This window comes from Schistocerca cancellata, chromosome 3 (genome assembly GCF_023864275.1).
Source record: "Schistocerca cancellata isolate TAMUIC-IGC-003103 chromosome 3, iqSchCanc2.1, whole genome shotgun sequence".
Classification (NCBI taxonomy): Eukaryota; Metazoa; Arthropoda; class Insecta; order Orthoptera; family Acrididae; genus Schistocerca; species Schistocerca cancellata.
In genome coordinates, this window is record NC_064628.1 from 451609673 (window position 1) to 451625146 (window position 15474).

General features: G+C 38.4%; 2 protein-coding genes across 2 annotated transcripts in view; both read left to right on the forward strand.

The window, feature by feature from the left end:
• The first annotated feature begins 1324 nt into the window (after positions 1 to 1324).
• LOC126175213 (uncharacterized) lies at positions 1325 to 12381 on the forward strand. Its single transcript, XM_049921841.1, has 2 exons — positions 1325 to 2494; positions 12014 to 12381. The coding sequence occupies exon 1, from the start codon at positions 1574 to 1576 to the stop codon at positions 2015 to 2017; it is 444 nt and encodes a 147-aa protein (XP_049777798.1). The 5' UTR covers positions 1325 to 1573; the 3' UTR covers positions 2018 to 2494; positions 12014 to 12381.
• Positions 6670 to 15474, forward strand: part of LOC126175211 (vascular endothelial growth factor A-A-like) — a 68829-nt gene continuing 60024 nt past the window's right edge. Inside the window, exons 1-2 of the mRNA XM_049921840.1 lie at positions 6670 to 6801; positions 12389 to 12419. Coding sequence (XP_049777797.1) covers positions 6733 to 6801; positions 12389 to 12419 — 100 coding nt within the window. The 5' untranslated portion in view covers positions 6670 to 6732. The remainder of the gene's footprint in view (positions 6802 to 12388; positions 12420 to 15474) is intronic.

The following is a 15474-nucleotide window of genomic DNA, read 5'->3' on the forward strand; positions in this document are numbered from 1 at the left end:
AAACGTTCTTGGAGTGAGCATAACAGAATTTTGGATTCATTATTATGTATTTTTGCAAGAGTTGGCATTACAGTGAAGTTGGAAAAATCTGTATTTGGTCGGTCTCAGGTGAAATTTCTTGGTCCTATTATTTCAACAGAAGGTATTCTTTCAGATCCAGAGGAACTAGGTGCTATTGGTAATTATGCTGTTCCTACTACTAAATCTGATGTTCTTAGTTTCCTTGGTGTCTGTCATTTTCTTAGACGCTTTGTTAGATTGGACAATTTGGCCACACCTCGTTTATTTGAACTTTGTGGAAAGAATTCTAATTGGTTTTGGGATGAGGAAGCTCAATTAGAATTTGAACAACTTCGTTATGCTTTAGTTGCTGCTCCACTTCTTTCACACCCGGATTTATCTAAAGATTATTGTTTGGCGACGGACTCACCATACAAAGGCCTAGGTGCACACTTATTTCGAGAGATAGAAGAAAATGGCGTCGTAGTACAGAAAACTATTGCATTTGGAAGTCGTATTCTCCCCAAATCAGAAACGATTTATTCGATCACAGAGCTTGAAGCTTTGGCTGTTGTTTGGGCTTTCACAAAATTTCGCATCTTTTTGTACTAAGGTTTACGCCGATTATCGAGCTCTCGAATTTCTTATGTCAACAAAATTAACACATGGAATATTATCACGATGGGCACTGTATCTACAGGAATTTGATTTTAGTATTGTTTACATCCAGGGTTCTTCTAATATTATTGCTGATGCTTTATCATGTGCACCTAAGGGTTTGAAACAAAGTGCTCAGGAAGACTGCAAAGAAAACAAAGGTGTTGCGTTTGAAAATTTCATTTCGTCTTCGCTCTTTGAAAATTTCATTTCGTCTTCGCTCCAGGACATTGCTAAGGAGCAAAACAAGAATCCAATCTGGAAAGACATTAAGGAGAAGTGGAGGAGAAATGAAAGCGTAGTGATTAAGTATTATTCAGTTCATAATGATATTCTTTTTAAACGAAAATCGGTTGACAACTCTGTTTGGTTAGTTTGCTTTCCTGATGAGTGAGTGGGTTAAGAAATTGATTTGGTACACACATTTCAACTGTGCTCTCTTTGGTGCTAGAAAATGCTTTCATAAATTACGAGAAAATTGCTACTTCAGTAATGTGGAAAAACGTATTTGATTTGTTCTTGCTAAATGAATATTATGTCAAAAGGCTAAGCCGCCAACTATTTCTCACAGAGCACCGTTGTTTCCTATCATTACAGCGAGATTAAAGGAGATGGCTGCAGTCGATTTGTTCGGTCCAGTGGTTCGTTTTACTAATGGTTTTGCGTACATTATGGTAGTAGTGGAATTGACATCAAAATATGTGTGTTTTACACCTTTACGCAAAGAAACAGCTCTTCAGTATCTAATGCCTTCATCAAACATTTTCTTAAAGAAGTGGGTCACGTTGATAAAGTTATATCAGATAATGGATCACAGTTTCATTCTAAAATTTATCTTCGTACTCTACGGCCTCATAAGATTAAACCAATTTTCAATTCACTTTTTCACCCTCAATCCAACCCATCAGAGAAATGGATGAAGGAAATTAATAAATTGTGTCATCTTTATAGTCATCATAATCACAGAACGTGGGATCAGTATCTTCATATTTTTCAAAACATTCTGAATGAACTCCCTAATGATTCAACTTATTTACAGTCTATATTGATATTAAAAAATAAAGCACCGACAAGTCGTATTTCTGAAATCGTTCCTTTTCCACCTACACGGAAACTGCGGCATTCTGATGTCAACCTGGCTCTACAAAATATTCCATCTGCGGCTGCTAGAAGAGAAAAATCACCTAAACGTACTGGTCGTTTAAAAACTTTGTCAGTTGGTCAAAAGGTATTAATTAAATCTCATCGTTTGTCTCACAAAGGAAAAGGCTTGTGTCGCAAATTTTTTCTGCTTTATAACGGTCCATATAGAGTTTGCAAAATTATTCATGATAACACTGTTGAAGTAGAAACTCTTTAATCACGGCGCTCTAAGGGAATACATCATATATCGAACGTTAAAATGTTTGTGGGATGACATACTTTTGAGAAAATTAACAGTTACACGTAAATATGCAGAGAACACAGGGATACCGAGCCGTGTTCTAGCGGCAGCACATACACAAAGCTACAATCAGTCCGCGCGCCGCAGAGGGAACCTTTGACCAGAAACAATTACTTCCAACTTAACACCTACCTACAGCTGATCAAGTGCTCAATGCAAATGCACTGACAGCTGTAAACAAATACACAGTCTAATTTCTCCGGTTAAATTCAGTATAAAGCTATAGTTACTTGGTAACTTATGTTATTAATGTTCAGTTTTCCAGGAAACAGTTGTATAAAATCTTTAAGAACTACAGGTAAATTCTCTGTGTGTCCTACATTAAGAAGACTTGCTATCGAGAAAATTTCAGGAAGAATGTAATTTCAAGGAAGAAAGTAATAAACTAAAAAGGTAACTATTAATTAAGTTTATTTTTCAAGTAACATATTTCTACTTAGGTATGTACTTTATATGTAATTTGTTGCTTGCGATTATGTGATTTATACTTTGTATTAAATTTTATGCTCTATAAATTTACTTGTGAAGCGACATGCTTGCGTACATTTGCTGATTTTCACAATGTTTTATTAATGAACAGGGTTGTTAATTGTGTATATTATGCATCGCTTGGTTGCTAGGCATATTCACTGATGTCATATTTTTCATTATGTGCCTGCTGTGCCTATTTATTTAAATTATATTTGTCACCTGATTAGTTGTGCTGATATGGCTATGTATGTAAGTTATACTTTGTGATTTATCTGCTTTTGCCTTCATGTTTACTTATTAAGATTACATATGAACATTTATTTGCTTATGCTGATATGATGCTAATGACTTATTTATTATGTAAGATATATACTTGCTGCTTTGCATATGGATTGCATATTTACACATTTCTGTTTTGTTGTAATGACATACTCTTTAATTTAGTATGTAGAAATGCTTATATACTGTGTACGAACATAGAGTTTAGGTTACACTATGGTATTAATTATAGATTGTTCGCTTGGCAGAGGCGTCGTCGTAGGGATTGTGCTGCATCCACTTGTTGACATTCTGTTCCCTACTGGCATATTTACTCACTATCGCATGTTTTGCTTACACTCAGTGCTTTACATTTTAAGATAAGAAAATGAACAGCTATAATTCTGCAAACTACATGGGTACAAGAAATTTCATTGAAGTCACATGCACTGGAGGTTTTATGGAAGCTGTATAAATTCATTATTATAGAAAGGAAGCTGACGACATAAAATGCAGTTGTTGACATGAGATATTAAGACCAGAAGTCAGGTCTGAGATACAATTTTGCAGTTCTGTATTGGAAAGATGGAGCTGAGCCACCATGGTGAAGTCAGGTTTGTTGATGATCACTGACCCTCTAGACATATAGTCTGTGACCAGGATGTCAGTGTCATTCATGTGGCAGAAGTTGGTGGTGAATTGAGGAATAAAGTCTATGTGTCTGAACCTCCACATCGAGGAGTTGGAGGTGACGGTGATTAGTAAACAAGGTTTGTTGTCATCCTTCTATGTTTTCCTGAAAGAACTTGATGGCTTAATAAGCTGCCAGTCATATGCTAATCATATCTTTTCAAAATCTGGAAGTTGCTTGAGAACGTCTCCAATGGTGGTGTCACTTGCATTGGATGTAATAAGAAGGTTGCCCTGAGGATCCATTAGTGCAAAATTGGCAGCTGATGGGAAACACATTTTGATATCATTAAAAGTGCAGCATATGTGATGTCCATGGGATCCCCTTTTTCCTAGATTTGTCTATGTCTGCAGTAGAAATTTATCATCCCCAAGAATGTATGGAGTTCTTGGTGACAGTGAACTGATAAGAGCAGTACAGTCATCAGTTGGCATTTAACCATTAGCACTGAGGAAGTGTCCAAGTAAAGTCACAGTAGGTTTGCATATTGGCAGTTCTCTTCATTAACAATTACTCCCATCTGGTCTAAAGCCTCAAAACCTCATTAGAGGAGTAGCAAAGTCTCGAAAACTCATTAGAGGTGGAGTCTGTGTTCGTCTGGGGAAGCTGAAAATACTAGTATGTTATCCAAATAGGCATAACACCGATCAATATCATGAAGTATTCCATCGATGAATCTCTGCCAGGTCTTTTTTTAAACCGTATGACAACCATATAAATTCAAAGAATCTGAATGATATAGTTCTGGGCAGTCTTGGGGAGATCCTCAGGGTGCAATGGTATCTGTAGCTATGCCATCTGGCAGTCTATTATGATAAAGATGGTGGCACCCACCAGGAGATTTAAAGTCTTGGATGTTTGGAACTGGGAAAGAGTCTGAAATGAGTTGTATGTCAAAGCACCTGTAATCCTCACACAGCCAGAAAGCACCACTCTTTTTGGGCATGAGGCAGACTGGAGATGCCCAAAGACTGTCAAATGAGTGGACTATTAGAGCAGCTAACATTTCGTTCACCATCTTTTCAGCAGCCCTAATGGAATCAGGAGACAAGTGGCACACGTTCTGCTGTGCTGGGTGTCCAGGAGTGGTTATGATGTGGTTGAGTGTTTGGTTATTATTTGCAAAGTGACACAGGCTCAAAGGAGATAGAAAGTCACACGCAGCTGGTGCAGGGGCAACCACTGTACAGAACACTGTACTAACCTCTGTCCAGGTGAGCTAGTGCCACTGCCCTATAAATTCAGCTATCAATCTTCATTTTATTAAAGTGAAATATTTGTCTGTATGAATGACATAATTTTTGGCACATAAATCTTGGTAAAGACATAAAATTTGCCACTCAGCATGGGGCTTGACTCAGTTATGTAAAGGAGAAACTTACTAGAGACGTATACTGCCTTTAAAGTCTTGCACGTGTAACTATAGATGCCAATGTCAGTTTCTGTCAAGCAGCAAAATCACACGGATTGCATACGTAGGATGTGATAACAATTTGTACTTTTTTTATTATTATTATTTTTTTAATTTCGTATTTTTCCACTCGATTGTTTGTGGCAATGTAATTATTTTGTAATCCTGCTATCAGCATTGTCCTTTATTGTCAGTAGTTTATGCTTTTAGTGCCTGGAATTAATATCACTATGAGTTCCAGGGGGGAAAATTAGGACAGAGAAACAAATCTAGCAACAGAAGTATTTGAGTCTGTTAAATATGAGACATATTGATGACAGTTATAGACAGGCATGTGGTAGAGCAGGCACACGATGTGAAAATGGAGACACAAAAATTGCTCTAAGTTGTCTCAGACATGACTGTCGGGATCACAGCTATTTTTTGTTAAAGCTACATAATCAAGTGGTACATTAATTAAAGTACATTAATTGCACATTGCTGAAGTCTACAATAACATTTGATGGATGTGAAATTGTTGCACTGCCATTCAGTAGTTATGACAACATATTCCCTCCAATTCAAACTGATTTTAGTCCCTTCCTTGCAGTTATATCACCTGCTAGATCTGCTGCACTGTTATAACATGAGATATGGTATAGTAGGGAGGAAATGCAACTTACTTCATTTAGCACCAACAATTGGCCCTCACTTCTGTTGAGCTTGCATGACACATAGGCAAAATGAGTTTTTGATTGAATCATCACAAAAAACAATCACTGAGACACCAATCATTCATATCTGAGAACTCTATTTAATAAACTTGCACTATTTCCCATTTAAAAATTAGAAATTAAGTTTGACTTCTTCATTTTACAGTATATTCCAAGCAATGTGAGATTCACCACTCAGTTCCCACTTATCAACTTCCCTGAAAAGCATTTGGGTTTTTAGAAAAATGTCTCACGTAGTATCTACATCTAAAACACACATTTAATTGCAAATCTCTGAGATTATCTCTGATTATCAAAACATGCTTGCATATGCGAAGGAAATGTATGTCACTTGTTTCATGTAGGCCTTTTGTATAACAAAGACAAAGAAGCACTGTCAGTAACCTAAAGTTTATATTAAAATCATTCCACAATACAAAATTTTGTCTTTTAGTTTGCACACAAATTGAGAGCTGATAAGAGATCAAGAAACTTCTGTAAAATGCAGATAGTGAGTTTTTATGTACATAAAGGGTATCAATAGATAAATATCTTTAGGTAATTAGTGTCGTGACATTGGATCCAGAATCCATTTCCTTAGAGAACAAATTGGTAAGTTGTCAGTTTATAATTTCCCAAATGTATAATCCAGCAAGATATGGTTTAGGAACAGTATTCACAATACTTTGGTTTCAGCTCAGAACATTTAAAAATTATATTTATATTTCATTGCAGAAGCATTTGATTGCTAAATCATCAAATAAAGCGGGGAATGTAAATTACAATAGCATGATCAAACATAAAGTTCGCTTGTACCTTCTTAAATTAAGGTCAGTATTATGTAACTTTAGTTTATTTTAGAAAAGTATATTTTTTAACTTTTTTTAGGTCTGTCGAAATGATGAAAGACATTTCACAATTTTTAAATTACACCATCTGTGGTAATGCTTCTTATTGGTTTAAGTTATCAGCAGACCGTGTCCATCCTGCATCCTTGTGGTCATTTCTGATATTTATATCAAGTTAGTGGTTTCCTGTTTCCTTTTTTTTTTTGTGAAGTAGAAGCAAGAACTTCAATCAGAGTGACCAACACATATTTACTGAAGCCATGCAGAGTACTATCGTCATTTTTGTTGTCTGTTTTTGGTCTTTGTGCTATGCACAACATTGTCCACAGGTATAAAATCACCTTGCATATTACTGTCATTTTAAGTAGTTTTCTAATATGTGTAAACCTCTTGGCAATAATACTGCAAGTGAACAACTGCTGTTAAATGGTGTGTGTATAAAATGTCTGTGTGGATAGCCTCCACAATTCTAATGTCTGATGAACTATGAGAACAATCAACTTCTCACATTGTCAAATAATTATTCAAGGAAAAAACTGCAGATAATAATACTAGAATACAATTGCATGCAGTTTATTTTTTGTGTTTGTGGACATTACATAGTAGCTCTACAATTGATGTTAACTCTAGAGTTGATATTACCTTGTATGTGTCTAGATTTATCCATTTATTTTCTGTAATTTCTAAGTAATGCCCTGATAAGCATAACACAGCTTCAACATTCCATTTTAATTTCCTTTGTTGATAATGTGTGTTCATTTTACTTATGAGGATATTTCTGATGTGATGGAGAATATTGAATGAGATATGTTCATGCTCAAGATTGTGTCCAACCAGCAAGATAACACATTTGTAGTAGCTGTTTCAACTGCAACTAAATTTACCCTAACTTACAGCTCTATCCCCCGGAATATAATATGAATATTAAAAATGACCATAGCTGGATAGTCCTTTGTCCAGATTGGTTATTTCTGTCAGAGCTGTGTAAGTAGCATTTTACTAGAAGTATTCATATGCAGATCATGTCTACATCTATGTTCAAAATCTGCAAATCACGGTGAAGTGTATGGCAGAGGATATTTCTGATCATACCTGCCATTAAGACATTTTCCTGCTCCATTGACTTATGGAACATGGGATAAATAATTGCTTAAATACCATATTGTTCTCTGTAATTAGACTAATCTTATCTTCCCAATACCTGCAGGAGTTATTTGTAAGAGTGCTATAGTATATTCCTAGAGTCATTACTTAAAGTTGGTTCTTGAAACCTACTGAATAAACTTTCAGTGACTCATTGATCGTGTAGTCATTAGGTACTATGTTTTTTCAATTTGTGAAGTACAAAATTTTGCATTTCTGAACATTTAAAGCAAGTTACCAATTCTTGTAACACTTTGAAATCTTATCAAAACCTGTCTGAATGTTTGTACAGGGTTTTTCAGAAAATGCTTCATTGTAGACAATGGCATCACTTATGAAAAGTCTGAGGCTACTATTAATATTGCCTTCAAGGCCAATAGCAGCAACCATACAGAATGGGTCCCAACACTCTTCTACGGAGCACATCAAAAGTTACTTCTGCATCTGCCAATGACTCTCCATCCAAGACAACAAGATAACATGCTGTATCTTCCCTACCAAAAAATCCTCAATATAGCCACAAACTTTGCTCCATATTCCATATGACTGTACTTTCAATAACAAGTGTAGTGTGCTACAGAGTCAAATGCTTTTTTGAAGTCAAGAAATACTGCATCTACCTGACTGCCTTGGTCCCCGGCTTTCAGGATGTCACGTGAAAAAAAAAGCATGAGTTGGGTGTCACATGATCAGTGTTTCAGAACTCATGCTGGTTTCCATGAGGGAGGTCATTCTGTTTGAGATTATCATTATGTTGGAGCTCAGAATATGTACTATGATTTTACAATAAACAGATGTCAAGAACATTGGACAGGTGTTTTGTGGATCACTTCTGCTGCCCTTCTTGTAGAGAAGTGTGTCCTGTGTTTTCTTCCAGCCACTGGGCATGGCTTTTGTTCAAAGGATGTATGATATGTTATGCTTAAAAGAGGAGGTAACTCAGCTGCAAGTTCCGCATAGAAACTGATAGAGATTCCTTTTGGGCCTGAAGCTTTGTTCAGTTTTAATGATTTCAGCTGTTTTTCAATGCCACTGAGATTAATATCTATTTCACTCATCTCTACAATGATAAGAGAATTAAACTGAGGGAATATTCCTGGATTTTCCTTTGTAAAGGAGCATTTGAAAACTGAGTTCAGCGTGTCATGTATGATGCGATCAACTAAGGGCTTGTGGGGTAAGAGCTGGTTTGAGAATGTTTTTCCACGTAAGTGACTTGATATGCACTGTATGCAAACCTTGAACTTGCACATGCCTCTCAGCTTGGTGCGACAAGTGGCAGCTACTAATTATGATACATCTTGTATAGAAATCTTACAGTTGTGTCACTCCTGGCATCCCTCTCAGCTTGGTGCCCACGCAGTGGCTTGTCACATCTTTTTTTATGCCTTTGAAAAAGCTTATGATACTACTTCAAGGTGTAATATGCTTTGATAACTCCACTCGAAAACACCTTTCTCTGATTTTATGGTCCTTCTTCTGCGTGTATTATTTTAGATAACAAATCAACAGCGTTTTATCAGGCCAGAAAACAACATACCTCAAGCTAGCATTTCGAAAGCTTTCCTGCATTTAATAGCTGCAGATAGAGAGATTTGCACAAGAAGGACTCTTGAAAAGTACTCTTTATTTATGTACAACTTTTCAGTTTTTAGTTCATTTTCTAATCTTGTAGAAGGTGCACACTGGCTGCAGATTTCTTTCAGGAAGCTGGAGGAATAAGCACTCAAATCTGGTTTTAATTTTTCAAAAGAAAAATAAATTTCTGTGATTCTTATCCTTCTTTTAATCCTAAACTAATTATGGAATGGATGTAAGCAGTGAATATTATTCTAGTGCATGAGCTGCTATGCTGAATATATTAGTTACTCAGTGTGTAAGGCATGCTGTAGTGCTTTACTTGTGAAAGTATTATGATATGTTCAGACCTTTTTATGTGTAAGGTACAATTGGTCCCAGAAATTTTGTGTGTGATGCTTACTTTAAAAGTAATCTTTTACTTTTAGATTGACACTATTGAGTTTTATTCTTATATCATACAAATTCCATGAGTGATGAGGCCAGTTGCGATCTAAGGGGGGGGGGGGGGGGCATATTTTACAATTGGGTGTGGTGAACATTAATTTTTTTGTATCTCAAGGTTAGAGTAAATTTCTTGTTTCATTGTTATGACTCCTCTTTTGTCCTGGTAGTGAGGGATCAGTGCCTCATTACAGTGACCATCTTTCTTCCTCAAGAAATGTAGAGTAAAATTATGGTTTAACATCATACATTCAGCTACACATTAAATATCCATACTATTCTCCCTGTGTTTTAGCAATATGTTGTAATGCAGGTGAACTGAAATAATAGTAGTTCATTTTAAACAAGAATGTATTTGTTTGAGAGAGGTTTCCCTTAGGTCATTTCACTGTGTACCACAAGCAGCTTCCCTTGCATGTGCCAAGTTGGACTCATCAGTGGCAAATTCTTATCCTGAGCCACTGATGCCTGCCTTTCCCTATCCATCATGAACTTTTCCACACTCCTCCCTTCACCTTCTTTAGTTGTTCCCCTTACCCCCTCCACCCAGCACACTCACACACATCCATCAAGCTGCAATGTGTGTGTGTGTTTTATTTATCTGTTAGCTTAAAGAAAAACTTATATAAATGCAAAATATGCTATGGGGACATAACTCCCTGGAGTCACCTGGAGCAGTTTCACTGCCCTGAGGTAGCTCAAGTAACCTCTCTGGACCTGCATTTAGTTCACTCTGATCAATGTTCTTGACAACATGCTTTGTATCTTGTAGGACAATAAAATATATGTGTATGGAAACATATGACCTGTTAGTTGTTATGACATGTAACTACTATTCTGAGTACCATATTTCCTACAATAAATTTCAAACTGACAGCACAATAACAAATGAGAAGGGAATAAGAGTGGTAACCACTAAGATTCTTAAGCTCGAGCAAATGAAGCTTGCCTTACAGATATACAAAAAGGTATCTAGTATGGATTTAAACATTTTCTTATTAAATAATCATGTGTTCATGGAAAACTGGTTGAGTTACTTTTAGTGCTTTTCAAAAGATTGATTTTTCAATTTTTTATCGCTTTCTAATCACAGTGTTTATCTTTAAACTGGCTCTTATGTATACTTTTGGGAATTTAAAATTTCAGTGCTGTCTTCTAGCACAAATGTGGCACTAAATCATTCTGTTATATTTGAGTAAAAAGTTACAAGGGCATGATGTGGCTTTTTATCTTTTTTATCTCAGTCCTTAAAAATTACAATTTTCTGAAGATTTTAAGTACTGATATAACATTTATTGAGACATCCTGGGGTGTATAAATCATTCATAGGAGCTTACAACTGCTTTATTCATCAAAACAAGTCAATGCCCAACATCCATGGTAGCAGGAAGTGAAATTTCTATTACAGAAAACTAGTTGTTGTGCAAGTAATCTGGCTAGTCTGCTGGCAACTGGTGTGCTTAGAGTGATGTACCTAAAATATATGGAAAAGATATATTGCTACTCACTGTAAAGATGATGCATTGAGTTGCTAACATGCACAACAAAAAGAGAGTTAGACATTTAGGTTTTGGCCAAAGCTTTCATCAGAAAAGAAAACACATACACAGTCATTCACATAAGGAAACATACCTTATGCATATATGACTGTCATCTCCAGCAGCTCAGAATGGAATGGCATTCTGGTACAAGCTGATGGAGACAGCACTCATGTGTGCATGAGATATCTTGCTTGTGTGAATGAATGCCTCGTGTGTGTTTCCTTTTCTGATGAAAGCTTTGGGTGAAAGCTAAATGTGTAATTGTATTTTCATTGTGTCTGTCTGCAACTCAATGTGTCATCTTTACAGTGAGTAGCAACCTATCTTTTCCTTATATTGCTGATATTCCAACTTGTTTCCAGTGTTACATCTAAAACATACATAATATGGGTAATGCAGCGATAAACACTAAATAGCATTTATTAAAATAGTTTATACAGAATGAAAAACTCAGCTTTGCGTGATGAATGCTACTTGGCTCTGTAGTCAGTGTGCTAAGCCAATGTCACACACTGAAAGAGCACTATGTAATCTATAGAAGTTCAGTTCTAATAGTTTATAAGTCTGGCTCTGAATGAGAATATCACTTAAATACTCAGTGGTTGCTGTGAGATGATCAGTCTTTCATAGCAAGATGATCAGTCTTTCATAGCAACTGGCTATAATGGCAGCAACTGATGATCTGTGTCAGTAGGCAATAACTGTAGAGCTGGTGCTGGCGATTAACTGTGACAAGGACTGTGCGAACTGCTGAGCCACAACTGGCCAAATTTGATGCATATCCCTGATGATTCATGACAAACAAAATGATGTCCATATACATTCTACTTTGCAGAAGAGGAAAGCAGTTCCAGCTATCAGCACCAGCTGCAGTGGCTGACATAACTTGCAGCAGATGGCATGAAATCTAAAGAGGTCTTGTGACAGAAAGCATAAACAGATCCCAGTTTAGAAGCACCATCTAGGTGGCAACACATACAACTGAGTGATGCCTGAATGAAGACTGCAGGCACAGCAGCAATCAATACAGTAAATAACAGAGCAAGACAAAACTATTTTCAATATAATTCACAGGGCTCAAAATCTTTTGCCTAGTTGTCAACTGAAATACATTAAATTTCATTATGGTACATTGCCTGAGATTAACAAACAAAACACATAACTTTAAACACAGCAACAGAAAGCCACATTAATTTTTTGTCTGTTGCAGTATGCTGAAACACCTGAATTTACAGATACAGGTAAGCTCTACCTCTCCTATGCATTATGTTGTCATAATAATTTCCTAATTGGCCTAGAAGCAATAGGAATAAAAGTAATTGATCTGCTGTTGTTGGAATGTGTTAATCTGTTACTTCTCTATTAGCGTAGATATCATTTAACACAATACCGAATATGTTTTCAATATTCTCAACTGTTCTAGGCTGACTGTGGTATTTTCCTGCTTTCAGAAAACATTGTAACATTCTCTCATCCTATTAAGATAATTCTTTCTGTAATGTTTGCTAACATTGACATTGTAACTGCTATGAGATAAAGTAAAATCTGTTATAAAGATACCTTTAAGGTGCAGTTCCTAAGCACATCATTAGATGCACTAAGTTAAATACAAGTACACATACTTTATTTGCAGCTGTAGCTCATTTTCTGTTTTTAATAACTTAAAGACATTGTCAGCAGCTTATGTCCTCCCCCTTAACTGAGTGGTCAGCTTGTCTGGCTCCCACGCAATTGGCCCGTGTTCGATTCCCAGGTGGGTTGGAGATTTTTTCCACTTGGGACTAGGTGCTGTGTTGTCCTCCTCATCATTTCATTATCATCAGTGTGCAAGTCACCTGGAGTTGTGTCAACTGAAAAGACTTCCAGCTCAGCAGCTGAACATCCCCAGGTGGGGACTTCTGGTGATCGATGCTGTACAATCATTACATTTTATCTTTCAGTAACTAATTCCTAGGTAAAATTTGTATGTAGGCATAGAACAGTGCAGTTCAGATATCACTTGTCTTTTTCTTCACACCTGAAATAAATCTCAACTCTATTTATGGATAAACTGTAGATGATATTATTCTGTTACCACCATTCCTATGAACATATGTATGGAATGTGTACTTGCAATAAAGGACAGGTCAACTTAACCTAATATCTTAAAATACTTAACCTACCTATTACAATAGAAAGCAACATACTGTAAGTTATTTACATACTCCATACTACAATATTTTCAATGGATTACAATACATACATACAAGTGATAACAGCATTCCTCATTCTTTGGCTGTATACTCCTCTACATTATAAAATTCTTCTTCCATTAAGTAATCTTTTACAAGTTTCCTGCATTTTTTTTTCCTTTCATACTGTCCTTTAGACTACTGGGAAGATTCTTTACCAACTGTACACTTGCATATCGTGAACCTGTTTTGCTTATACTTCTCAGCTGACCTTATTTCTTGTGGAATGAACATCTGCATTTTTTCTAGTAATGTGGTGCCTTTGACTAATGAAATTATTGTTTTTGGTATCCACATGGATGGGAAAGTCAGTATTTTTAGTTTATGGAATGCAAAAGACAAAGGGGCAAGGAGCCCACTCGGCTAGCCAAGTGCTCTAATGCTGTGCTTCCCGGTGGATTAGTGTCAAGATCCGGTGTGCCGGCCAGCTTGTGGATGGTTTTTAAGGCAGTTTTCCATCTACCTTGGAGAATGCTGGCTGGTTTTCCTTATTCCACCTCAGTTACACTGTGTCGCTGATTTCTGCACAAACACCATTTCCACATATGTGTATACCATAATTACTCTACCACGCAAACATTTGGGGATACACTTGTCTGGTATGGGACATTCCTGGGGAGAGGGGGAGGCCACTGGGGGCCGAACCACACAGTAACCCCTGGGTTCGGAGTGGCGCAGTGGTGGGGTGGGTGGACTGCTATGGCCTGTTGTGGGGTTGTGAACCACTGAGGGCTATAGTGGAACAAAGTCGTTTCTAGGTCCTCGGTTTAATAGATACATACTAATCGATCGATATATACATACATACATACGCTCCTGGAAATAGAAAAAAGAACACATTGACACCGGTGTGTCAGACCCACCATACTTGCTCCGGACACTGCGAGAGGGCTGTACAAGCAATGATCACACGCACGGCACAGCAGACACACCAGGAACCGCGGTGTTGGCCGTCGAATGGCGCTAGCTGCGCAGCATTTGTGCACCGCCGCTGTCAGTGTCAGCCAGTTTGCCGTGGCATACGGAGCTCCATCGCAGTCTTTAACACTGGTAGCATGCCGCGACAGCGTGGACGTGAACCGTATGTGCAGTTGGCGGACTTTGATCGAGGGTGTATAGTGGGCATGTGGGAGGCCGGGTGGACGTACCGCCGAATTGCTCAACACGTGGGGCGTGAGGTCTCCACAGTACATCGATGTTGTCGCCAGTGGTCGGCGGAAGGTGCATGTGCCCGTCGACCTGGGACCGGACCGCAGCGACGCACGGATGCACGCCAAGACCGTAGGATCCTACGCAGTGCCGTAGGGGACCGCACCGCCACTTCCCAGCAAGTTAGGGACACTGTTGCTCCTGGGGTATCGGCGAGGACCATTCGCAACCGTCTCCATGAAGCTGGGCTACGGTCCCGCACACCGTTAGGCCGTCTTCCGCTCACGCCCCAACATCGTGCAGCTCGCCTCCAGTGGTGTCGCGACAGGCGTGAATGGAGGGACGAATGGAAACGTGTCGTCTTCAGCGATGAGAGTCGCTTCTGCCTTGGTGCCAATGATGGTCGTATGCGTGTTTGGCGCCGTGCAGGTGAGCGCCACAATCAGGACTGCATACGACCGAGGCACACAGGGCCAACACCCGGCATCATGGTGTGGGGAGCGATCTCCTACACTGGCCGTACACCACTGGTGATCGTCGAGGGGACACTGAATAGTGCACGGTACATCCAAACCGTCATCGAACCCATCGTTCTACCATTCCTAGACCGGCAAGGGAACTTGCTGTTCCAACAGGACAATGCACGTCCGCATGTATCCCGTGCCACCCAACGTGCTCTAGAAGGTGTAAGTCAACTACCCTGGCCAGCAAGATCTCCGGATCTGTCCCACATTGAGCATGTTTGGGACTGGATGAAGCGTCGTCTCACACGGTCTGCACGTCCAGCACGAACGCTGGTCCAACTGAGGCGCCAGGTGGAAATGGCATGGCAAGCCGTTACACAGGACTACATCCAGCATCTCTACGATCGTCTCCATGGGAGAATAGCAGCCTGCATTGCTGAGAAAGGTGGATA